We start from the raw sequence: 23,584 nt of genomic DNA, 5'->3' as shown, positions 1-23,584 counted from the left end.
CTGCCCGGTGTCCTTGCGGGCCGCCCCACACGCGCGGGGCGGGGCGGGCGCGGAGCGCTTGCGTATGGCTCCGGAGGCGCATGCGCGCGGCAGGCGGGGGCGCGCGTGCGCACTGGCGGCGTGGCGGCATTGATGCTAGGCGGGCCGGCGCCGCGGGCCGGGTGGCCGTGGGGCAGGGGGTGGCCATGGGGCAGGGGGCGGCCGCGGCGCCGGGGACCGGCTAGCGACTGCGAGCGGCGGCGGGGCGGCGGGACCCGCGGGCTCGGCCCGGCGAGCGAACGGTGAGTGAGCGGCCCCTCGGCCCGGCCCGCCGCCCGCGGTCGTGGGGTCGTGGAGTCGTGGGGTCGTGGGGGCGGGGCGGGGGTCGCGGGGACGGGGGCTGCCCTGCCTACCGCGGGGTGTGGAGCCGGGAGGCGCTGGCCGGCCGCCCCCTGCCCCGGGCGCCCGCGCAGGCGTCCGGGCGGCCGGACCTCGCCCCCCGCGTCCGCGCTGTGGGGCGGCTTGGCGGGTCCGGCCCTCACGCGGAGCGGTCAGTTAGGGGTCCGCGTCGCGTTATTTATCCTCGGAAGGCGCGTTTGCGCTCCGAGCCCAGCGCCCACCCGACCACCCCGGAACCCCTGGTCACTGCCTCCCCGTCTGGCGCGCTCTGGTCCTCGTGGGGGCCGCCTCGCCACAGGGTGCCGGGCCTGAGTCGGGTGGTCGTCACTTCCTGCTGGACGACGCGCTCGGCTCCGGCCGTGACCTTTGCTCTGCCGCGGGGACCCGCGGACCCGGACAGGCAGGTGCGGTAGCGCGGACGCCGGCCCCGGGTTTCAGGTGCTCCCGGGCCTGCCGTGCAGGTGGGCGTGGGGTGGGCTCGGCGGCGGCGCCCCGGGAGATCGCTGGGCGCTGGAGAGGAGGCCCCGGTAACCCGCAGGACGAAGGGGCGGGCGGTTCTTTACGGGGGGTGCTGCCCTTGTTACCGAACCCAGGTCTGGCTGCTCGCCGCTCGAAAGCCAATTCTCGAGAGATAGATGTTGGTAGGTAAGGAAAGGTTGCTTTATTTCGGAGGCCAGCAAAAGGGGGGGCGGGGAGGGCGGATGCCTGTCCAAGGGCCCTGCCCCGCCCAAAAAGGGGGCAAGAGCTTTTATAGACAGAGGGAGGGGGCTACGTGCAGAAACAATGCAGTCAGCTCTGACGGTCATCATGAAGCTGGTCATCGGTGGTCTGACCAGCGTCATCTCGATGTTTTAGGTAGAGTTACTCTTCAGTTCCAGGGTCGGTTTGTTTCCGTTTCCTCGAGGCCAGCGCCTGGTCCTCATGTAGTTCACTTCTTCCACCTGGTGGGGTTTCAGTGTCTACAAGACGGCTCCCAGGGGAGGGCTCCGAATATTACCTATGGCCCTTAAGGGGGAACAGAGGTCCTTGACTTTGCCTAATGACTGCACTATTATTATTTGGTCTCCTTTGACTGTTTTCCTGTTTCTGTGTTCTCTCGCTTCTCTGATTAAAGCTATTCTTTGGCTCAAGGTTTTCCACAGACAAAAGGCGGGCGGAGGACTCGGTGCGGGGAGGACCATAGGGCCCTAGGGGCTCCGCTTCACCCTCAGGTCGGGCTTCTCTTCGGCCGTGGCCCCGGCACAGGGCCGTCTGGGGTTGGTGCTGCCTGCCCGCCTCCTGACCCGTGACTGCACAGCGCCGAGTTCGTTGCGTAGGAACGGGCAGATGCGTGTGCAGACAGTTGGTGAAGAGGTGCTGGGGGGCTGTGTGTAGCAGAGCCAGGTGCCCAGAGCGGCACAGGCCTGTGTTCCTCGTCGGCCCCGCGAAGGGGGCCGCCACCCTGGGGCCCCCTCGGGTCCCTGTGCGGCCGGGCTCTGCCACTGTGTGCGCCCAGTTCTGTCATGTCCTTGCCGGCGCGGGCTTCACTTACTGGCGGGAGGAGGGCAGTGTGCCTCTCCGTGATGAGTGCTGAGCTTTGCTTTGTCATTACTTCAACAGGCATGTGTTGAGGGCTCGCAGCGGACATCACATTATTGTGTTTATATTCGTGTGCACGACTTTTACTGGCTGGCACCCCCACCTCTTTGGGAACTACTTTTTTTTTTTTTTTTTTTTTTTTTTTTTGGCGGTACGCGGGCCTCTCACTGTTGTGGCCTCTCCCGTTGCGGAGCACAGACTCCGGACGCGCAGGCTCAGCGGCCATGGCTCACGGGCCCAGCCGCTCCGCGGCATGTGGGATCTTCCCGCACTGGGGCACGAACCCATGTCCCCTGCATCGGCAGGCGGACTCTCAACCACTGCGCCACCAGGGAAGCCCTTTGGGAACTACTTTATGTCTGCATACTTTGTTATTGTGCTCCAACACATTATTCCTATTAAAACTTCCCAATGCAGAAGTTTTTTAAAAATTAGATTTGTGCTGTCGGGAACTTCAGTGAGCTTGGATGGAGTTAAAATTTCATCCTTTTAAAACGTTAAAATAGGGCTTCCCTGGTGGCGAAGTGGTTGGGAGTCTGCCTGCCAATGCAGGGGACACGGGTTCGAGCCCTGGTCTGGGAGGATCCCACATGCCGCGGAGCGACTGGGCCCGTGAGCCACAGCTGCTGAACCTGTGCGTCTGGAGCCTGTGCTCCGCGGCAGGAGAGGCCGCGACAGTGAGAGGCCCGCGCACCGCGATGAAGAGTGGCCCCCACTCTCCGCAACTAGAGAAAGCCCTCGCACAGAAATTAAGACCCAACACAGCCAGCATAAATAAATAAATAAGTAAATAAATAAATTTTAAAAAAAAGAAAACGTTAAAATAGCAAATAAACTTGGATTAAGTGTGAGTCATGATTTGCCATTGTCACAGAATACACTGTGGAGATAAATCTCAAAAGCTGGTTTTCATATTTAATATGATTATTATTTTTTTTAATTTTATTTATTTTTGGCTGTGTTGGGTCTTCGTTGCTGTGTGCAGGCTCTCTAGTTGCGGCGAGCGGGGGCTACTCTTTGTTGCGGTGCGCGGGCTTCTTATTGCGGTGGCTTCTCTTGTTGCGGAGCACGGACTTCAGTAGTTGTGGCTCGCAAGCTCTAGAGCGCAGGCTCAGTAGTGTGGCGCAAGGGCTTAGTTGCTCCGCGGCATGTGGCATCTTCCTGGACCAGGGCTCGAACCCGTGTCCCCTGCACTGGTGGGTGGATTCTTAACCACTGTGCCACCAGGGAAGTCCCAATATGATTATTTTATAAGTTAGTTTATTACTTAGTCATCAAACTACTCTTTGTAAATAAATATTAACAGCTTCTAAATAATTTGTAATAGTTTTTGAATACATTTGCCTTTTGTGGTTTTGATTGGCTTATCCCTTTTTATTAACTGTTTGCTCTGAAATAACTATAGACTCACAGAAAGTTGTAAAAAACAGTGCAGAGAAACTTCTGCACCCTTTCCCCTGCTTCCCAGTGTTATCCCCTCATCGATAGCACGTTAATGTAAACACTGTTAACTGCATTACACCCCTTACTCAGCCTTCACCAGTGTGTACGTTTGCATAACCACCACCGCCAGTGCAGGCTCAGAGCTGACCGTCATGCCAGGGAGCCCCACCAGGCCTCCTTGCACTCCCTGGCAACCAGTGATCTGTCCACGGCGCCATCATTTTGTCATTTCAAGGAAGTTGTGGAAGGGTCTTCCCTGGCAGTCCAGTTGTTAGGACTCCACGCTTCCACTGCAGGGGGACTAAGCTCCCGGTCTGGGAACTAAGACCCCGCATGCTGCGTGATGTGGCCAAAAACAAAAAAAAGAAAGAAAGTTGTGTAAATAGGAACGTTTATCATGTGGCCATATGGGATTGTCCTTCTTCGCCCCACAGAGGGCCCTGGGGTCACCCAGCCTGTTGCAGTGTCAGTGTCTGCTCCCTCTGGTCGCTGGGTCTGCTCACCAGCTGGGGGACACTTGGGCTGTCTGCAATGTTTGGCTGTCGCCAAAAAAGCTGCTGTGAACGTTCATGTGCAGGTTGTATGTGAACATCAGGTATTTCTCTGGGATAAATGCCCAGGTGCAGTTGCTGGGCTGCATATTTCGTTTTTATAAGAAACTGTCAGGCTTCTCCAGAGCGTCTGAGCCTTCCGTGTTCCCACGGCGACGTGTGAGTGGGTGTCTCTCTGCAGCCTCTCCAGCTTTGAGTTATTTAGCCTTTCTGACCAGTGTGCAGTGACATCTCATTGTGGTTTTGATTCCTAACTGCTCGTGATGTGGAGTGTCTTTTCGCGTGCTCATTCACCCCGGGCGCACCCCCTGTGGTCCGTTCCTCTCTTTTGCCCATTTTCTAATCGGATTATCTGGTTTTTTACCAGACATTTTGAGATTTCTTTATATTTTATAGATACGAATCCTCTGTTGGATATCTAGTTTGAAAATATTTCCTCCCCATCTGTAGCTTGTTTGTTTTTTATACCCTTTTAACAGGGCCTTCCACAGAGCAAGTTTCTAATTTTAATGAAGCCCAGTTTATCAATTTTTTTTATTTTTTATGAACTGTACTTTTTATATCATGTACAAAAAAAATTCTCTTTCGACCTAGGTCCCCAAGACTTCCTCCTGTGTTTTACTTCTTTATTTTTGGCCACACCGCACAGCTTGCGGGACCTCAGTTCCCCCCAACCAGGGAGCGAACCGCTGCCCTTGGCAGTGAAAGTGCGGACTCGTAACCACTGGACCACCAGGGAATTCCTTCTCCTGTGTTTTATTATAAAAGTTTTATAGTTTATGTTTGATATTTAACGTAATCCATTTTGATCCATTTTGAGTTAATTTTTGTTTCAGATGTGAAGGTTAGGCTGAGGTTTACTTTCTTGCCTGTGGATGTAGAATGACTCCAGCACCATCTGCTGAAAAGATTCTCTTTCCTTCACTGAATTGCTTGTGTGCGTTTGTCAGAAATCAGTTGAGTGTACTTGTTCTGTTGGCCTGTGTCTGCCTGCGCCAGCGACACAGTCTTGATTGGCATAGCTGTAGAGTCTTAAGTCAGAGAGTGGACTCGTCTTCCTTTACCCTTCTTTTTACTTTTTTATTTTATTAGTTTTGGCTGTGTTGGGTCTTCGTTGCTGCACGTGAGCTTTTCTCTAGTGCGGCGAGCGGGGGCTACTCTTCCTTGCGGTACGCGGGCTTCTCATTGCCGTGGCTTCTCTTGTTGCAGAGCACGGGCTCTAGGTGCGCAGGCTTCAGTAGTTGTGGCTTGCGGGCTCTAGAGCGCAGGCTCAGTAGTTGTGGCACACAGGCTTAGTTGCTCTGCAGCATGTGGGATCATCCTGGACCAGGGCTCAAACCCGTGTCCCCTGCATTGGCAGGCAGATTCTTAACCACCAGGGAAGCCCCTATCCTTCTTTTTAAAACATGTCTTAGCTATTCTAGCACCTTTGCCTTTCCATATATGTTTTAGAATAAGCTTGTCCATATCTACAAAAAACTCTTGCTGAGATTTTTATAGAAATTGCATTAAACCTATAGATGAGTTTTGGGAGAACCGACATATTTACTATGTTGAGTCTTCTAATCCATAATCAAGGGTGTCTCTCAGTTTATTTAGTGTTCTTTGGTCTCTTTCATCAGGGTTTTTAAAATATGTTCAGCATACAAGTCCTCTACGTGTTTCGTTAGATTGCATCTAAGTACTTTTTAGGTGACTGTGGATGATACTGTCTTTAATTTCAGTCTCTACCTTTTTTGCCTTGTTGCCCGGGCTCAGACTTGCAGTACAGTGCTGATGAAGAGCAGTTGGTTCCCAGTCTTATTTTTTCACCATCAGGTTAATGTTAGCGGTAGGTTTTTTCTAGATGCTCTTTATCGAGTTGAGGAAGTTACCCTTTATTCATAATTGCTGAGAATTTTTACCATAAACGGGTGTTGAATTTTGTCCAGTGCTTTTTTGTGCATCAGTTGATGTGATCAGCCTGATGAAATGATGGGTTACATTCATTGAGCAGGCTTTGCATTCCTGGAATAAGCCCCACTTGGCGATTGAGCTGTTCTTTCTAAACATTATATGTTGTGTCCCCATTAAGCATGTGTCAGATAACACAAAGTATTACCCCAAGACTCAGAGTACTGTAATTCCTAAACTACAAGTAGAAGCTCGACATGGCATCACCTGAGTATTTAGCTGTAGAATAAATTAAATTTCAGCAGTTGTCCCAGGAGTGGTTGAGGGCTTGTTGGGAGTGGTTTGGGCCCTGGGTAATGTGCCGCTCAGAAGACCCCTGCACTGCCTTGTAGGTGGAGGTTGTGGGAATGGGGGAAGTCACTAACTTTTATCATTTGTAACATTGTTATTTACAAATAGAAATTCATCTCAACCATTTAAATGAGAATTACTTTGAATGATTTCTTCCTTTGGGTATGTTGCCCATAATATCAAACAAAATATGTAAAAATCCAGTGATTATAAAATGAGTTTTAAGCTTTTTGAACATTTCAGCATCATAGGATTTAATTACCTTCTTATCCGTATCTTCTCAGGGTTATAGTGATCTTACTAGGTAGTTATTTCTGTACCTTCCTGGGATGATAGAGTTTTCCACAGCCTCCTAGGATTACAGCATCACCTGCCCAGCACAGGCTGCAGGCCCAGCTGGTTTTAGGGCAGGCCTTCCTTGCAAGCAGGTTTCAGCCTCTTGCAGCTGGGGCTGTGCCAGGATAGTGTCTTCAAGTTTTGTTTGGCCAGAGGTTTGGCATTATTGCCTATAATGATTGTCTGTTGATCTTTCGTGTTACTGGAAACCGGGGTATGCCCTGATAGAAGCTTATTTTAATTTAGGAGGGGCTAAGTCAGAGGCATGGTTTCCAGAAGACGAGGAGTGGGGTCTGCAGGGTCTTCTCCCCTCCCGGGACCCTGGGCCAGCTCGTGCCCTGGGCCTCCCTTTTGGGTCCCGTCGTCTGTGTTCACTGTGGTCAGGCATGAGGAGCTTAGGAGTGCTGGCCCAGATGCCAGCTGTGTCACCTTGGACTTCGGTCCCCTGGACCGTCCCCGCACGGCTCCTCGCGAGGGTAAGTCAGGCAGTTTGAGTCGAGTGCAGCGACAGGGCCTGGCCGGGTCGGCGCGGGTTCTGCCGCTCCCTGGTCGTCCTGGTCTGGGGTAAGTGTCCACATTCCTGCAGCTGTAACCCTGGCCTCCCTGGCCTGCTCTTCCTTCTTGCACAGATAGAGGGACGCACAGCCTTGTCTTCTTACTTATTTATTTATTTAGGCTGCGTTGGGTCTTCGTTGCTGCACGCGGGCTTTCTCTAGTTGCAGTGGGCGGGGACTACTCTTTGTTGGGGTGCGTGGGTTTCTCCTTGAGGTGGCTTCTCTTGTTGCGGAGCGCAGGCTCAGTAGCTGGGGTGCACACACAGGCCCAGCCGCTCCGCGGCATGTGGGATCTTCCCGGACCAGGGCACGAACCGTGTCCCCTGCACTGGCAGGCGGACTCCCAACCACTGCGCCACCAGGGAAGCCCTCTCAGGAGCTTTTTAAAACTACTGATGCCTTTGGTCAAAGTCAGGTGTGGCAGGTGGAGGTGGGAGATGCAGAGACCCCGTCACCTTTGACCTTATCGTAGAGGCCCCAGGCTTTTCTGGAGTCCTTAAACTTTCTTTCTGCCCTTCATGCCGTCACCCCACGTTGTCCCTTCTGGTGCTGGCATCTGCATCGTGGTCTCTGTCGTGGTCCCTGCCGCGATGGCCCTGTTTCCCTTGCTTGTTCAAGAGGTGACGTGAGCCGTTGGCAGGCTACCCTGCTGGGTCTTTCTGAGCGAGGAGTCCCGCTCTCCCTCTGCTTCCCGAGGACAGGCAGGTCCTGAGGCCCCAGCAGCGCGTGGCACAGCCGAAGCTCTTCCATTAGTCAGCAGTTCTCTTAGAAAATGGCCTTTGGCCCAAGTTTTTCAGCGAGTGTAGTTCTTTTCATCCCTTGTCTAAACTGGCTTATTTATTGTTGCTTTTCTCCAAGCTCTGCTCTTCTTTTTCTACTTTTCAACCTACTGATTTCTGCCTGTATTTTTGTCACCTCTTCTGCCTTTCTGAGGCTTGTTTTATTCCTTTTCTAGCTTCATTGACTTAGGCCTCAGCTCATGACTCCTAATTCCCAAGGATTTCAGCACAGCTCAGTGGGGGGCATGGACTTTGGGTTCATGCTTACCTTTTCGATCCACCGTCACGGTTGTTTTGATACCTCTTTTGAGCCCTCAGTTGGTTAGGAGAAAATTCAAACATTCCCCAGTAGTTGGAGGACTGTTGTTTTGTTTCTGCTTCCATCCTTTTTTTTTTTTTTTTTTTTTTTTTTTGGTACGCAGGCCTCTCACTGTTGTGGCCTCTCCCGTTGCGGAGCACAGGCTCCGGACGCGCAGGCTCAGCGGCCATGGCTCACGGGCCCAGCCGCTCCGCGGCATGTGGGATCTTCCCGGACCGGGGCACGAACCCGTGTCCCCTGCATCGGCAGGCGGACTCCCAACCACTGAGCCACCAGGGAAGCCCTCTGTTTCCATCTTTTCCTGCTTTACTATGTTGTGGTTAGAAGATGAGGGTGCCTATCTTTACTAGTATTTGGAAGTTGAACTTTTCTTTGAGGACCAAGTACGTCGGTTTTGGCCAGTGTTTCATTGGCACTGGATTAAAGCGCAGGCTGAGCTCAGTGGGTGCCTGCTGGTGGTCTTATCAAGTATATTTAGCCAGATTTTCTGGGCCGAGAGGCATTTAAGACTGCACGATGGTGACTGCTCTCTCATGAAAGCGTGCACCCCTTGGCACGTGGCCACACCGCAGCTTGGTAGACCCCTAGCTCTTCTGGATTCACTAAAAACCACAGGTAGATTCCCGAGTTCTTAAATATCTTTGGGATGGAAATAGACTATTTGCCAAGTCCTTTGGTAAGTTGGACATGAGTCATTTTTCCCGACAGGGCGGGTGTAGGTGTGTGTATACGTTGTTCTGTACACAGATATTTACTGTATTTTATTAAATCAAGGCCTCCGCGGTTTTCGGGCCGAAGTCCTCCTCGTCCATCGACTACAGAAATGGAACAAGAAACAGTCAGCGGGAGCGCGGAGCTGCGTGCAGAGGCGGCCTCCTACCGCTGCTCCGCGTGCCATGGTGACGAGGACTGGGGCCTGGGCCACCCCATCCGGGGCCGCGCCAAGTCCCGCAGCCTGTCGGCCGCGCCTGCCCTGGCCAGCACCCGCGAGTTCAGGTACCAGGCCTCCTCTGGGCCTGCGTGGGCGCTCAGACACACGAGGGGTGGGCGCGCTTGCTGCCACAGCTCCCAGAGGGCACCCCCACCCACCGTGCCCACACGCTGCGCAAGGTTGAGGCGCGTGGGTGGGGCCCGTGTGCCGTCAGCGGCACTGGGCAGGCCGGGCGGGCTGCGGCAGTGGCAGCCTCAGAGCTGTGAACGCCACCCGGGGTCTTGGGAGGAGCTGCCCGAGCCAGCACTGCCGCAGATGCAGGGGGCCCGGTGGACGGCACCCTCGCCTGCTGGGCAGCGGGCGGCCAGCTCCCAGCAGAAGCTTCCGTGCAGAGTCGTGTTGTCCTCCCGTTTTGGTGTCCCTGGCACTGCAGGGGGTGCGTCTCCGGGCGGGCGGCCTTGGCTGCTGGCTCTGTGGGGTGTCATGCCCGAAAGGGCGTTGAACCTGGTGTGGTGGCAGCGGGTCAGAGGTGGCCTCCGTGGCCACAGTGCCCTGTGAGTCACTTTTCAGTTATTGGAAATGTTGGGTCACTCAAGTACTGCCTGTTTTTATTGAGAGCACAACTCAGAATGAGTATTTTTGTTAGAATCTTAATCTGGATAACTTGGGGATCGTTTCTGAAGTCTTGATTCCCAAGTATGGGCCCAAAAGCTCGTCTTCAAATAGACTTGCCCAGTCAAGAATTCAGATTCCCAGGCCCTTCCCCTGGGTTGAATCCCCTTGTTCTGGGGTGGGGCCTGGGCACCTGCACTGGTTTGGGGTCCTTGTTCTAAGGAGTATTTCTAAGTGTGCCCCCTCTAATGGCTACACGGACAGCATGTAGCCCTCCAGCCAGAGCTCTGGGGATCAGGGCAGGGTCTTCCAGGACTGTCACATCGGTGCTGGGCAGATGACGGAGTTTACATCATTTGGATTAAAAATATTTTGGAGAGTTTAACACAGTCTGTGCCTTGTCTACACGTGTGTGTCTTTCAGCCGACTGACGGCCCCTGCCCTGTGCCTCTCCCCACAGGAGGACCCGCTCGCTACACGGGCCGTGCCCAGTGACCACTTTTGGACCAAAGGCCTGCGTGCTGCAGAACCCCCAGACCATCATGTGAGTCTTCTGGGAGGCTCCACAGGGCTGTTGTCCAGGGGCCACTGGACTGTGGGAGGTTCTGGCTCGGGGGGCAGTGAGTGTGTCGGGCGGCTTCTGAGGCCCCAGGAGGCCACGCGGCGCCGTCTCCGACTCGCTCGGGGCGAGAGAGTGGGTGCGGCCTGCTCCGTGGGCGCAGTGGGTCGGAGGGGCCTCGACTCGTGTTTAGAGTTAATTTGCTTTTTACAGGAAAAGCTCTAGGAGAGAAAAATAATGTATTTCATGCTAATGCATTTGGTGGGTCAAATATGTTTCTCTTAATTATTATTGAAATGCAGAGATGTCAGTTGGCATTTTTGAAAAGCTGAGTTTACTTGTTTGAGAGATACCCTGACTTGCGGGCACAATTTTTTTTTTTCCTTTTCTTTTTTTTATGTAAGCTCTGTATTTTAGCGACAGCCTGAGGGCAGTGCAGCTTGGGGGCCCCTGGCCGTGCGGTGCTGGCTGAGAAACTATTTAGAAGCGAAGCAGTTTGGGCTGTTTCACTGGACACTTGAACCCAGCTCCCGTCTCTACCCGTCCAGCACCTCCTCCAGGTGCTGGATGGTTCCAAAGAGGGGAAAGCTTTGCTCCTTTGCTCTGTGTTGTGTGTGTCCTAGGGGAGAAAACACTCAAATGGCTTCGTGGCCACAAGAGCTTCGTGTTGAAACAGCAGAATTCCAGGTCGGCCCTGCCACTGTGCCTGGCGGTGGGCTCACCACCGAGTGGGCCGTCTGTGCCCCCTTCTTCTGGGGAGCCATGGCGGGTTCACCTTCTGGGGGGGGGTCAGACCAAGGGCCCAGGTGGGCTTCTGCGACTCACCGTCGGGGGGCCTTGCTCCCTGCAGCTGTCTCCCCGTTCTCAGCACTGGCCCAGTGGGCAGATGGTGCCGGGCCCCCGGGGGCTGCTGTGCTTTGTGGACCCTGGTGACCCAAGGGCGGCCTGGGTACTGGGGTAACTGGTGTCAGTGCCTCTACCGTCCAGGTGCTGCCCTGGCTCTCTAGTCGCTGCTGCTGGACGCAGGCAGGTCCTGCCCACCTGCGGCACCCACCCCCCAGTGCCCCACGTTTGCACTCCGCACAGCATCCACACTGGTAACCAGTCCCCCAGGTGCCCCACGCCCTGCTGTGTGCACTGCCCCAGACTGCCCTGCCTTGACCTTTTACCGCTGCCCGGGGGCCCCTCCCTGCCCTCCCTGGTCTTGGCAGTGCCGCTCCCTCCTCGTCACTCATGGCTCAGCATAAGTGCCGCCCTGGGTGGCCTCTGGCTATCCAGGCTTAATTGGCTGTCAGCTGCTCCCAGCCCATGTCACAGGTGTGTGTGTGTTTTGGCCTCGTGAACCTCGGGTGGGGTCTCGGGATGGCATCTGAGCTGCTCCCCGAGGTCAGGTGGGATCGTGGGGAGGGGTGCTCCGAGCAGAGCGGCAGGTGCTCCAGAAGCGTCTCCGAGGCCCTGCGTCCAGCACAGTCCTTCCCTGGGAGGACAGGACTCCACTCTCCATCTTGTCCCTGGCGCTCCCAGCACCGTGGCTGGTGGGGCAGGGATTATGTGCTGACCTGACTTCCCCTGATGCTGAAAAGGAACATACTTAGAGGAGTTGACTGCAAGACATGCACTTCCTACTTCCTTCTCTCAGACCTCACCATGAATGTGTATTTTCTGTTATGTTGAAACATGTGGAATTGCCAACATCTGACGCCTTTGGCTTTTGAGACAGGGCTCAGATGGGTCCCCCGCTGAGCTGTCAGGCATCCCTGCCTCCTGTCCAGCCCCCAGAGCCTCTGTGCCAGGGAGGGGCCAGCACCGCTCTTTGCAGTGATCCAACAGGAAGTGACCAGTTGGTACCCGAGACAAGCCGATGGCGCTGTGGTGGCTCTGGCTGGGCGCGGCTGAGTCTCGGGTCTTGAAGGGCCGTGAGTCCGGCCCACCTGGTCAGTGGAGGGGGGGCTTCATCATCCACCTGGGCAGCCAGGCAGACTTCCGCTGACCCGCCTGCCCTCCCTCCAGGCCCCAGGGCCAGGTGGAGTGGCAGGAGGCCCGCGAGTGCCCGCCCCTCCACCTGCGGGCCCCTCCCACGGGCCAAGCCGGTTCCGCAGCCCAGCGCTGTCGTCTGCGGCTGGACAGGGCCCATCCTGACCGCCCAGGGCGTCAGAACTTGGCGCCCAGCCTCTGAAGAGCAGGCGTCTGAGGTCTGGCCTCTTTGCTGTTAAAGGCGATTGGACAAGAGGATGGTGTGAACAGTAAGAAGATCAAATACAGTTCGTTTGGTTTGATTTTTCATTTTAGGAAGTTCTCTTGACTTGTTGTTTTATACAACCTTTAACAAGTTACAGCATGTTTTGCTTTCAGTTTTGAGGGCACAGAAATCGGGGTTGTGGTGCAGTTGCACATTTGGGGAGTCTGGGGGAGGTGGTTTGCATGGCACTCCTGCTGTCAGTCAAGCGTGACCGAGATGCTGGGCACCAAGCGCCGCCCTCCGCTGAGCCGCGCGTGTGACCCGGGCTGGTGGAGACCCTGGCAGAGGAGGTCATGAGTGACCCCTGCCCTCGCAGAAACGCCTGGAAAGGGTGAGTGATGGTCAGTCAGTCCCAGCCTGGGGCCAGGGACCCACTGCTCTTTTCATGGTTCACGTCACGGTTTGGAGAGTTGCTGTTGGGGTCGTCAGGTTTTCAGGGGGGCCGCAGCCACAGGGTGTGACCTGGAGCAGTTGTCTTGATTGGGGAACTTGCGTCAGAAGGGAAGTCACTGCCTGCAGCCCTCAGGACTGTTTCCCAACAGGCGGAGGGGTGAGCTGCCAGGCCGGGCGGGCGCCTGCCGGGTGCCCACAGCGGTCGGAGTCCCGGCAGGGCTCGGCCTCGGGACCTCCGCCCCTCAGGGAGGGTCTGCTGCCCGCGGACCGTGCCAGCCCCCAGCGCCAGGGGCCGAGGCCGAGCGCCGCAGAACTCGCAGAGCTGTTGCTGGCAGGCGGGCCCCGCTGCCTTTGTTTGGGTTTTGCTTTTATTATCTGAGCACGTTTAGGTTTGGGTTCGCAGCAGAAGTGAGGAGAAGGTACAGAGATTTCTCATGCCCCCCCGCCCCCCCCAGCCAGCCCTTCCTCGACATCCTCGCAGAGGGTGCACCTGTTCCACACGACGAACCTGTACTGACACATCGTGTCACCCCCATTCCCTAGTTGACACCAGGGTCCCTCCGTGCGGTGCGTCCTGTGCTTTGGACAGACGTGACAACACGTGCCCACTGCTGAAATCTCGAGAGCCGTCTCCCTGCCCCACACCCTGCCATTGACTTTAAAACCGGGTGGCTTTTAACTGTGAAAGTTACGGTCACCTGAGTTGCTCACACAGTGGTGTGGACGTGGGGCTGTGCCCCTCTTGCGAGTCAGCAGGAGGCCTGGGTCCCCCGGGACAGAGTCCCCATCTGTTGGGTCCGGGTGCGTGTGGGGTTTCCTCCGCAGCAGGTCCCCGAGTGAGCCTTGTTCCAGAGGAGCCGCGGGCAGGGGTGCAGTCGGGCAGCCAGAGGGGGGACACCGCGCTGAGTGCCCCGAGCGCCCCTCCGGCTCGGGGACCGGCCGCGCTGGCGCAGGAGACACACTCCGGGGACGGCCCAGGGCCAGTGCGAACGCTCGTCTCCCCTCAAAGGCACATCCAGGACCCTGCCAGCCAGCGGCTGACGTGGAACAAGTCCCCAAAGAGCGTCCTCGTCATCAAGAAGATCCGGGACGCCAGCCTGCTCCAGCCCTTCAAGGAGCTCTGCGTGTACCTGATGGAGGTGAGCGGGGTGGCCGCGGGGCTGGGGTCAGGCCGGCTCCCGCCTGGGGCTCCAGGGCTCTGATCCTGGGGCTGCTCGAGTCAGGAGGCTCTGTAACCCAGCGTCACCGAGCCTCCAGCAGCTCAGCAGCGTGTGAAGTGAGAAAGCGGCCGCGCTTTGTCACCGAGACAGAGCTGCTGCCGCCCACCCCCCACCCAGCATCGTACAAGGCCAAGCAAGGCAGGAAGGAGGCTCCGTGAAGACCGGCCCGCCCTGGCCTGGCTCTTACCGGCAGGGCTGACTCGCCCATGTCCCTTCCAGGAAAACAACATGATCGTGTACGTGGAGAAGAAGGTTCTGGAGGACCCCGCCATCGTGAGTGATGACCGCTTTGGGCCAGTGAAGAGGAAGTTCTGCACCTTCAGAGAAGGCGAGTTGTCCCGTGGGGCCTCGCCCATGTGGCCATGCCTGGCAGCATCGGGGGTGTTTGACGGCTCTTCTGTGTCTGCCTTGTTTTTCTAGATTACGATGACATCTCCAACCAGATTGATCTCATCATTTGCCTGGGAGGAGACGGGACCCTGCTGTACGCCTCGTCGCTCTTCCAGGTGAGGCCCCCAGATGCCGCCTGAGGATGGCGAGGGGAGGCAGCGACACAGCAAGTTTGCAAACGATACCAAGTGCTGCATCTGCTGTCCGGTGCTAGACACTGTGACAGGCCAGGCGTTTCCATGCACCTCGAGGTGCCGGTGCACCAGAAGGGGGGGCCTGAGGGTGGGGCTGGGGGCGGGGCATCCCCCAGAGGAGCCGGCATGTGGGGCCGAGTTGGTGGATGAGCGTCCGGGGCAGGTGAGGGCAGCGGCTGCAGGCCGAGTGTCCGGGGGGTCGGGGGAGCTCTGTGGAGGCCGCAGACCGCCAGGGTCTGCCCGGGAGCCCACCCTCACGCTCCTCAAGGCAGGGCTCCTGGAGTGACCAGGCCGAGGTGTGTTAGAAGGTCAGATGTGGCCTCCAGAGAGCGGCCTGGAAGTGGGCAGAACGGCCAGCAGGGCAGGAGGGTAGGGCCCGGCGGGGCCTGGGGCCTCACATCCGACGGTGTGAACCCGCTGAGGCTGGAAGGCCGCAGCGTTCGTGGCCGGCAGAGGACGAGGGCAAGGGTCCTGGGGCTGTCCCGCCTCCTCAGAGCTGCCCCTTCTTCCTCACCTCCCACCGTGGGAGCCCCTCCTCACCCGCCTGCCCCTCCCTCCTCAGCGGAAGCAGCATGCGGGGGGCTGCAGTGCCGCCCCGTTAGGGTCCCCGAGTCCCATCCTAGGCCCTCTGCCCCTGGCTGCCCCCACTCCTCTCCAGCGGCTCTGTCGAGGTCTCCCCGCCGCTCCCTCCTGTCTGCCGTGGCCGGTGGGCTGGTCCGTCCCGCCGCCTCCGTTTCTCGTCAGCTGCCCACAACGCTCTTCCCCTGGCCTCCCTGACTCCTCGCGGGCCGAGTGCCGTCACCCCAAGGAGCCCTGCCCCACTGCAGCACGGCAGCCCCACCGACCACGCCGGGCGCCGACCCTGCACTCCCGTGCCCGCCCCTCCCAGGGGTAGTCGGGGTGCGGGTCGCTCCGGGCTGGGGACGGCTCGGGTGGCTTTCGAGTGCACTGGCCAGCTGAGTGACTTGCCTCATTGGCTCACAGGGCAGCGTGCCTCCGGTCATGGCGTTCCACCTGGGCTCCCTGGGCTTCCTGACCCCCTTCAACTTCGAGAACTTTCAGTCCCAAGTTACTCAGGTGATACAGGGTGAGTCAGAATGTTCCAGAACCCACGAGCAGTTCTGAACATGGGATCATCTTATGGGATTTGGGGGCTTTTTTAACAATGCAAAGAGCAACACTTGAGTGTTTCGGGATTCAGAGAATTCTAAATTTTGAACGAGTCAGACGTTTTTTCTTAACAGTGAGAAGTTTGAGCTGATCACGGGTTTAGGCTACCATACGTGTCGAGTAGCAGTGAATTGATTTTCACAGAAGCACAGGGTGTTGCCCTCCATTTGGGAGAAGAAAGGGGGGTCCCTGGTCGCTGGGAGGGTCTCTCTTCCTGCGGTACCACCGCCCCCATCCCTGCTGACCTCCCTGGGTGTGACCCCTGCTGGCCCCCAGGGAACGCAGCTGTTGTTCTCCGGAGCCGGCTGAAGGTCAGGGTTGTGAAGGAGCTCCAAGGGAAGAAGGTGGCCGTCCCCAACGGGATCAGCGAGAACGGGGTGCTGGCCGCAGCCCTGGACGCAGAGGTCGGGAAGCAGGTCATGCAGTACCAGGTCTGTGGGTCTGTCCCCCACAGGGCTCAGGGCCTCGCCCTCGGGCAGGGGGTACAGGGTGGCAGCTTTGGTCTGGACACCCCCCAGCCCTGTCCTCGGGACCTTCCAGGGAGCCCAGGAGCAGCTCGGTGCTGCCCGGCCCCCTCAGCTTGCGGTGACCTCACCCACAGGTCTTAAACGAGGTGGTGATAGACAGAGGCCCATCCTCATACCTGTCCAACGTGGACGTCTACCTGGATGGGCACCTCATCACCACGGTGCAGGGCGACGGTAGGTGGGCGTCAGGCCCGCCTGGGGGCTGCACGTGGGGTGGGGGCGGGCGCTTGACCGTGACCCTCAGCCTGTCCCGCAGGCGTGATCGTCTCCACCCCAACGGGCAGCACAGCGTACGCAGCCGCCGCCGGGGCCTCCATGATCCACCCCAACGTGCCAGCCATCATGATCACGCCCATCTGCCCCCACTCGCTGTCCTTCCGGCCCATCGTGGTTCCTGCAGGGGTCGAGCTGAAGGTCGGAGCCCACCCCCACCCCACCCCCGCTGCCCTTGTCGGCTGGAGCCGGTGCGGGGCCTGCAGTGCTGACCTCCTGCCTTGCTGGGTGCCGGAGGGGCTGTATCCACCCTGGCCTCCATCGTGTGGCCAGTGCCCCAGGGGTCCGGTTGGCGGGGGTGGTGCTGAGAGCCGGGCCAGCCCTTCAGGTGGGCTCTCAGCCTGAGTGGGTGGGGACAGGCCTTGCTGGAGGGGAGGGGGGCCCACAGGTGAGGAACGGCCGCTGCCCGGCGTGTCCCCCACGGCGTGTCCTGGCGTCTGACTGGCCCTGCTGCCCTTCCACGTCCACTCTTCTTCCCCTGCCCCTTGCCCCCCACTGCAGGCCACCCCCAGACCAGTGAGTCCCTGATGTGAGCCCTGGTGGGTGGGGCTGCGTTTGCTGGACGCAGAGAGATGCGGGGGGTGGGGGGTGGGGGGCGATGCTAGAGCCAGGCCCCTGGGGCTGGGGTCAGCACGACGCAAGTTAATGTTTTCACAGCCTGGAACTGACCTTGGCACGTGGTGGGCATTGGGGGCGCCTGTGAGGTTCCTCCCGGCCGGTGCTGTCCCCCCGGGGTAGGGTCCACGGCGCTCGGCTGCGCTCAGGTAGCCCACACCTGTCCTGCTTGACCCGTCAGATCATGCTGTCACCGGAAGCAAGGAACACTGTGTGGGTGTCCTTCGATGGACGAAAGAGACAGGAGGTCCGCCACGGAGACAGGTGTGTGGGCCACGGGGCTGCAGCGGGTGGGGCAGGTGGGCTGAGGGCCCATCCCTGGTTCTCGAGAGATCGTGTCATGGACCTGTGCCTGGGGTGACGGCGCCCTGCCAGCCGTTCCCACTGCTTATCCTTCCGCCACCCTGCTCCTTGGGGTCCCTCTGGACCTGGGTACGTCGAGGGGGTCCGTGGTTCTGTCCTGGGGGGCACAAGAGCACCACTGAGCCCCCAGTTCCTGGCTGTTCTCAGGACCAGACCGGAAAGTGGCACCGTAGGACCTGGGGCCAGGCTTTGCAGCAGGTGGCGTGAGCAGAGCTGAGGTGGTCCCCAGCCAGACCAGGGAGGGGTCTTGCCCTGGGGGGGCGGGCCGTGCGCTCGGCGGTTCTAGGAGGGGCCACGGTGCGTCTCTCCTGCTTCAGCATCAGCATCACTACCTCTCGCTACCCGCTCCCCTCCATCTGTGTCCGCGACCCCGTGAGCGACTGGTTTGAGAGCCTGGCACAGTGTCTGCACTGGAACGTGCGGAAGAAGCAAGCCCACTTCGCGGAGGACGAGGAGGACGCGCACGAGGAGGATGGGGCGGGGAACCAGGCCTGCGGTCCTGCCGTCTGCACTCGGGACAGGCGGACCTGAGCGCGTTGTGAGCACCACGGGCCCAGCGCCAGTGGCAGGTGCCGCACCACGTGTCTGGCCAGAGGAAGGGCCTGCAGTCTGCCTTTTGTCGACCAGATCAGCTGTTTTTAACGTTTTAAATCTGACTTTTCTGCATTTCTAAACAAGTGAGCAGACCAGGAGCTCTGAGGTCAGCCCAGGCGCACTCACCCTGCGTGTGGACAGAGCCCGGCCCCAGGCAGGGACGGCCGAGCCTGGTGGGCTCCTTGTAGTTCCTTGTGAGGAAACTTCCATAAATCAGTCTACTGAGATTCAGAGGGGATCAGAATGAATGGGTCTATCCTATGGTCTTGAAAATAAATGTCTCACGGCCAAAAATCCTTCAGCTCCCACGACTTCCCCTGAAGCCACTCGGGGGGACGCTTCTGCCGAGAGCAGGTTGGCTGCCAGGACAGATGGGTCCCCAGGCCCCGGTCTCCTCCCCCGCTTCAGGGTGACCGGCACTGGCGGGGCGAGGGTTCAGACCGCACACATTCCTCGGGAAGCAGGGACGCACCTCCCCACCCTGGAAGGTGTTCTCGATTCTGTGTCTACTTTTTAGAGATTCTTTTATTCTGAAAGTGCTTACGTACAGATTTTGTTGTGTACACTTTGAGAATTCGGCGAGAGGGGAGTTTGTGCTGTGAAGTGGGACCATCCTGTGCAGCCCGCGTGACCGTCCGGAGAGCTGGGCGACTTGCTCAGAGCGCCTGGCGCTTGGCGGGCCGGGAGGTGTTGAAGCTGCTCTTGCTTCTCCCCGGGGGCCTGGCTTCGAGGGCGTGCCCGTCGCTCCAGCCCCCGCGCCTCCATCGCTGGCTGCCTGGGGCTGGGGCTGGGGCCGCCTGGAGTCTGGTGGGAGCAGTGGCTCGCGGGGGGCGTGTGGCCCTGGCCCCGCTTACTGTCGCCTAATGGGCTTCCTATTTTTGAGTAACTGTTTTCTCTCTGGGTTGCGTTTTCTCCTGTTAAATTGGCCAGAACAGAAGGGATGGGGGCCCGTCATTTCTTGGACTTCCTTCTGGTGGGACGGGGCCGGGGGGCGCTGTGCTTTGCCCGCTTGGAGGGTCACGGGCTGATGGAAGGGCATCCAGGGTCTCCAGGGCGGGCCCTGCGGCCTGAGCACCGTGGCCACCGTCCGTGTGTGTATCAAGTGCTGTTGCCTCGCGTGCCTGTGTGGGCAGCTCAGCCGGTGCTGGGCACGGAGGTCGGTTCCCACCCTCTGCCCGCGAGTTCGGGCACAGTGGGCAGCCCGCTCGGCCTCCCATGGGCTGAGGGGGCGACACTCCCAGCTTTAGGCCCAGAAAAGAGTAGCATTCAGAACGCAGGTTACTCGTTCAGACAACAGAGCCAGTGTAGACCAAGTCCTGAAGCGTGACAGGGAATGAACTAGGAAACTTTGGGTTTTTGAAATCAATTCTTAATGTTTCATATTGTTAATATCTTGAAAATTTGTTAAATGTTGAAAGCCTTATTACTATTTTCAGATTCTTTCAATAAACAGGCTTGTTTAAAAAGTTGGGTCAAGTGACAACTTAATTTAGTTCTTTGTAACCAACACCAAGATGCTGAGGAGGGTGGACCAGGCTTGGGGAGCCCAGATGCGCTGAGCCTGCCCTTGGCCCACCCATAGGTAGTGGGTTGCGCTCCAGCAGTCCCCCCCACACCCCAGTCACGTCCTGTCCCGAGTGCTCTGGGGTCAGGCTTCAGGGCCGGTCCTGCAGGGAGGAGCCCAAGGCCTGGGCCGAGGGTGCCCTGCAGGGGCCGGTGGGGCACGTGCCCCGGCCTGGAGCTCCCGCCTCCCTCCTCCCCTGCCGCCCGCTCCGGCTCTGGGTCTCCCTCCCTCCCTCCCTCCCAGGCCTGGGCAGAGGTGGGACCAGGCTCTTCCAGGAGCCAGAGCGGGTGCTGCGGACACAGCCTTGTGGGCTGGAGCCTGGCAAGAGATGGGACGAGCGTCCCTGCAAGCCCTGCTGCGAGGCCACCGCGGGCAGACACGGTGGACGCCCGGGCAGCGGAGTGGCCCCGCCCTCCTGTCGGGATCGAGGCGGATGCGTGGGCGCGGCCTCTTCCTGCCCAGGCGTCTTGGCGGCTGGAAGGCATCTGCTGTCCCTCCGCTGTGGGGCTGGGTGGGCGGTGTGTCCGCTGGGAGGTGCCCGTGACCACAGTCAGTTGCACGGGCGGCGGGGCAGGGCGGGGGCGCTGCCGGGGCCTGAGGCTCTCCAAACTCGAGGCGGCCGTGCACGGACCCCAAACTAGGCCCTGTTGCTCCAGGAACAGAGTGTCTGTCTACTTGAGGGCAGGAGTCAGCCCGGCCAGCTGGGGTCTCTGGGCCAGAGGGGCAGGCTCACCGTGGACAGAGACACTGCCCGCAGGATCGCGCTCCTTGGCAAAGGCTGTTGACCCCTGAACCTTGATCTTCTGGGCTTTGTGGAGCACATTGAAGGGGATGCGGAGCCCAGGTCCCAGAGGCCACAGGACAGGGGACCCAAGACGTCTCCTGACCTGGCCGGTGGGGCATTTCTGTGGGCCAGGCCTGAGGTCCCTCGAAGCTTCTGGTCTTCAGGGCGGTGGCCTTGGAAACCTCTTCTGGCCTTTCCTGGCCTGTGTCTGAGCAGCGCCGGGGCCAGACCTCACCCAAGGCCTCAGTGCTGGGCGCCCACCCAGCTGGCCTCCCCTCTCTCTCAGGTCAGGCTCCGCATCCAGCAGTTCCTGCCCCGTGGTGGCCGGGGCCTGTCCTGCTGAGGTTCCCACACCTGGCAGCCACTGAGTACCAGGACCTGGGAAGTCTGCCTGGGGGGCCAGCTGGGGGTGAGAGCAGTTGTGGAGATGGAGGCCAAGTGGCGCGGTGGGTGGAGGCCTGTTGGAGAAGCCCAGAGGATGGGGGGTGCGGGGGGGGGGACCATGAACTCGAGTCACCACAGGGGGCGGGGTTGGCCACTGCCGGCACATTTCACCCCAGAAAGGTCCAGGCCACAGCTTGGGCCACCTCAGATCTGGAAACGCTGAGGATTTGGTGGACGAGGTGAGGTCAGTGTGGGCCAGGCCGAGGAGCGGGTGAAGCCCGCGGAGGACAGCGGGGACGGGGTTGGTCTGCGCCCCGCACCCTGCGGGGAGGGCCTCCTGCCCCCAGAAGCTCAGGACAGGCAGCCACGGGGACAGAGGCACGGCCTGACCTCAGCCGGCTTCCTGGGAGCTCGGTGAGGCCCGTGGGTGCCCTGGACTCTCCCAGACGCTGGCCTGAAGCAGCAAGGGGGCGGCTCCCCAGCCCTGTGGTTTTGCTTGCATGACCTTTGGCCCCAGCCCCAGGGGGAAGAGGTTTTAGGTGCCCTCCCTGCTCTGCCAGTGCCCCCGGCCCGTGGAGTCCAGAGGCTGAGCCCCAAGGTCAGGCTAAAGTGGGGGTGGGAGGCAGGGGTCACGCCACAGCGTGTGTGGAGGGGTACCCAAAGGGCAGCCAGGGAGGCTGCACATCTCTGGTTCGGGGACAGGCCTGGGCTCGGGCCCAGGTGTCGCGAACCTGAGCGACTTTGGCTGCAGACTCCGTTTCCTCATCTGCTGCTCAGTGGGCAAGTCCCAGAGGCCTTAGCGGCTGCTGCTGCCCCACCCCGAGTGGGTCTCACTGAGGGACCTTCGGGCACAGCCCTCGCACTGGACGGGGTTCTGGCCCCCCGGGGCAGCCTGCTGAGGTGATGGCCAGGATGACAAGTGAGTAGACATCACCCACGGGACCAGGGGCAGCGTCCAGAAAGGCTGCTTGGCCGTCCCAGGCTGTGGGCATCCCGGCTGGACCCAGAGCCTGGGAAGGACACTCGGGAAGGAACCAGAGGCCTCGACTCCACAGCCCGGTGACCTGGGGATGGCCAGGGGCCCTGCTGGGTGGGCCAGGGCTGAGTTTGGAGGGGCCAGGCCCAGGCAGACCCCACCGGCCTCACCTGCTGGTGAGGCTCCCCTCCTCCGGGCACTGCCCCCTGGATGGGTCTGAAGGCCACACGCTCAGGATCATAATTACATCTGCGAAATCCCTTCCCAGTGGACCGAATAACGGGTCCCCCCCCCGCCCCCGAGAAGCCTGGAGCAGACTCAGCTCCCGATGCCTTGGGTGCCCAGTGGCCCACATGGGCTGCCGGCCTGAAGCCCCCGTCCCCCCTCCTGCCCTGGCAGCTCCAACGGCGCCCCCAGCACTGACCACTCCGCCTGCCTTCCTCCCAGAGCAAGCTAATTACAGGGGGTAAGCAAGGGCGCCCAAGAGCACTCCGAGGTGGTGAGGCCTAACAAATGGTGATTGTTTAAAAGAAAGAGAACCCCTGGGGCTTAACGTGGAGCCCTCAGAACGTGGGCCCAGAGGCACCCCCGGCCCAGCGAGGGGCTGCCATCAGGAGGCCAGGCGCCTAGGAAGCAGCATCGTGCGGGTCAGTGCTTCCTGGCGATTTTGGCGGTGCGGCTGGAGGGACGAGGGGGGGCTCCCCCACAATTCCTCCCGGGACCCCGTGCTCTGGGCCTTGTGGGCTCCCAGGCCCAGGTCCACACCTCCTGCTGTCCTCACCGTCCCCTGGGAACTTGGGCTCCTCCAGGCCCGCAAGTCACCAACCCACCTGACTGCAGCCATCACGTCAGACCATGGCCCAGATGCAGACTGAGCCTGTGAGAAGGGGGCTGGGGCGGGGGGCTGGACTGGGAGAGGCCGGCAGATGCCACGAGGAGAGGCAGGCTGGCCGGCGTGGGGCTCCTTCATGAGAGCCGCTTCCTAACAAGTTTGTGTCTAATGTGCAAATCAGCAAAGAGGCTGAAATGGTCACATTTGAAGCTGACAAGGGTGTGAAGAATCCTGGCCGGTCTAAAGTCTTTCAACCCCAAATTCTGCTTCTTGGAATCCAGTCAAAGGAAGAAGTGGAAACTCCAGCAAATGCAGGTAAAACCACTCAGACCCCTTCCCTGATACTGGAAGTCAGACACGGCCCAGCGGTGAAACGACTCGCTACCTGCAGCAGTGTCTCCTGCAGTGTTTAGAGAAGACTTATGTGAAAATTAACAAAGGGGAACCTCAACTAAAATGCAGTCGGGAGGCCAGAAGGGTAAGCTCTCAGGCAGGTGCCCCTGGGCCTCAACACAGATCCCAGCAGGCAGAGAGTCCCTTGCACCTGCGGCCAGAAGCAGATACTTCACTGCCACCAGCAGGAGGAAGGACGATGTCCCCCGCCTGGCGGCCTCTCAGCCAATGAAAAGCCACCACCCAGTTCCTCCAGTAGACTGTTTATAACAACTTGCCCTTCTCCTCTGCTTCACCAGACTTGCTTGTGGTTCACCGTAGCTGCCTGTCCTGAACTTCACTTCTTTGCTGCTGCCAAATCAACCCGTTTTGCTGGTAAAATAACTGGC

General features: G+C 59.1%; 1 protein-coding gene across 4 annotated transcripts; it reads left to right on the top strand.

The window, feature by feature from the left end:
* Positions 1–147: 147 nt before the first annotated feature.
* On the top strand, positions 148–19,721 carry NADK (NAD kinase). Of its 4 annotated transcripts, none has more exons than XM_079912931.1 (12): positions 148–281; positions 8,957–9,178; positions 10,186–10,269; positions 13,926–14,055; positions 14,356–14,464; positions 14,557–14,642; positions 15,705–15,807; positions 16,167–16,321; positions 16,492–16,591; positions 16,674–16,831; positions 17,487–17,569; positions 17,986–19,721. In XM_079912931.1, the coding sequence occupies exons 2-12, from the start codon at positions 9,006–9,008 to the stop codon at positions 18,197–18,199; spliced, it is 1,395 nt and encodes a 464-aa protein (XP_079769057.1). In that variant the 5' UTR covers positions 148–281; positions 8,957–9,005; the 3' UTR covers positions 18,200–19,721. The 4 variants fall into 4 exon arrangements, with proteins under 4 accessions (XP_079769057.1, XP_079769055.1, XP_079769058.1 ...); XM_079912929.1 differs by having other exon boundaries at positions 16,662–16,831; XM_079912930.1 differs by lacking the exon at positions 148–281 and adding an exon at positions 489–782 and having other exon boundaries at positions 16,662–16,831.
* The last annotated feature ends 3,863 nt before the right edge of the window (positions 19,722–23,584 follow it).

This window comes from Stenella coeruleoalba (assembly GCF_951394435.1).
Source record: "Stenella coeruleoalba genome assembly, chromosome: 1".
NCBI lineage: Eukaryota > Metazoa > Chordata > Mammalia > Artiodactyla > Delphinidae > Stenella > Stenella coeruleoalba.
Note: the sequence above shows the minus strand (reverse complement) of the source record. Positions and strands in the feature narration are given on the sequence as shown.

Excerpts from the sequence above, each read along its gene's own strand:
- NADK (XM_079912929.1), top strand. The coding sequence starts at position 9,006 with ATGGAACAAGAAACAGTCAGCGGGAGCGCGGAGCTGCGTGCAGAGGCG. Across the intron at positions 9,179-10,185 it reads GCCAGCACCCGCGAGTTCAG|GAGGACCCGCTCGCTACACG; the intron begins GTACCAGGCCTC and ends CTCTCCCCACAG. Across the intron at positions 16,832-17,486 it reads CTGCAGGGGTCGAGCTGAAG|ATCATGCTGTCACCGGAAGC; the intron begins GTCGGAGCCCAC and ends TTGACCCGTCAG.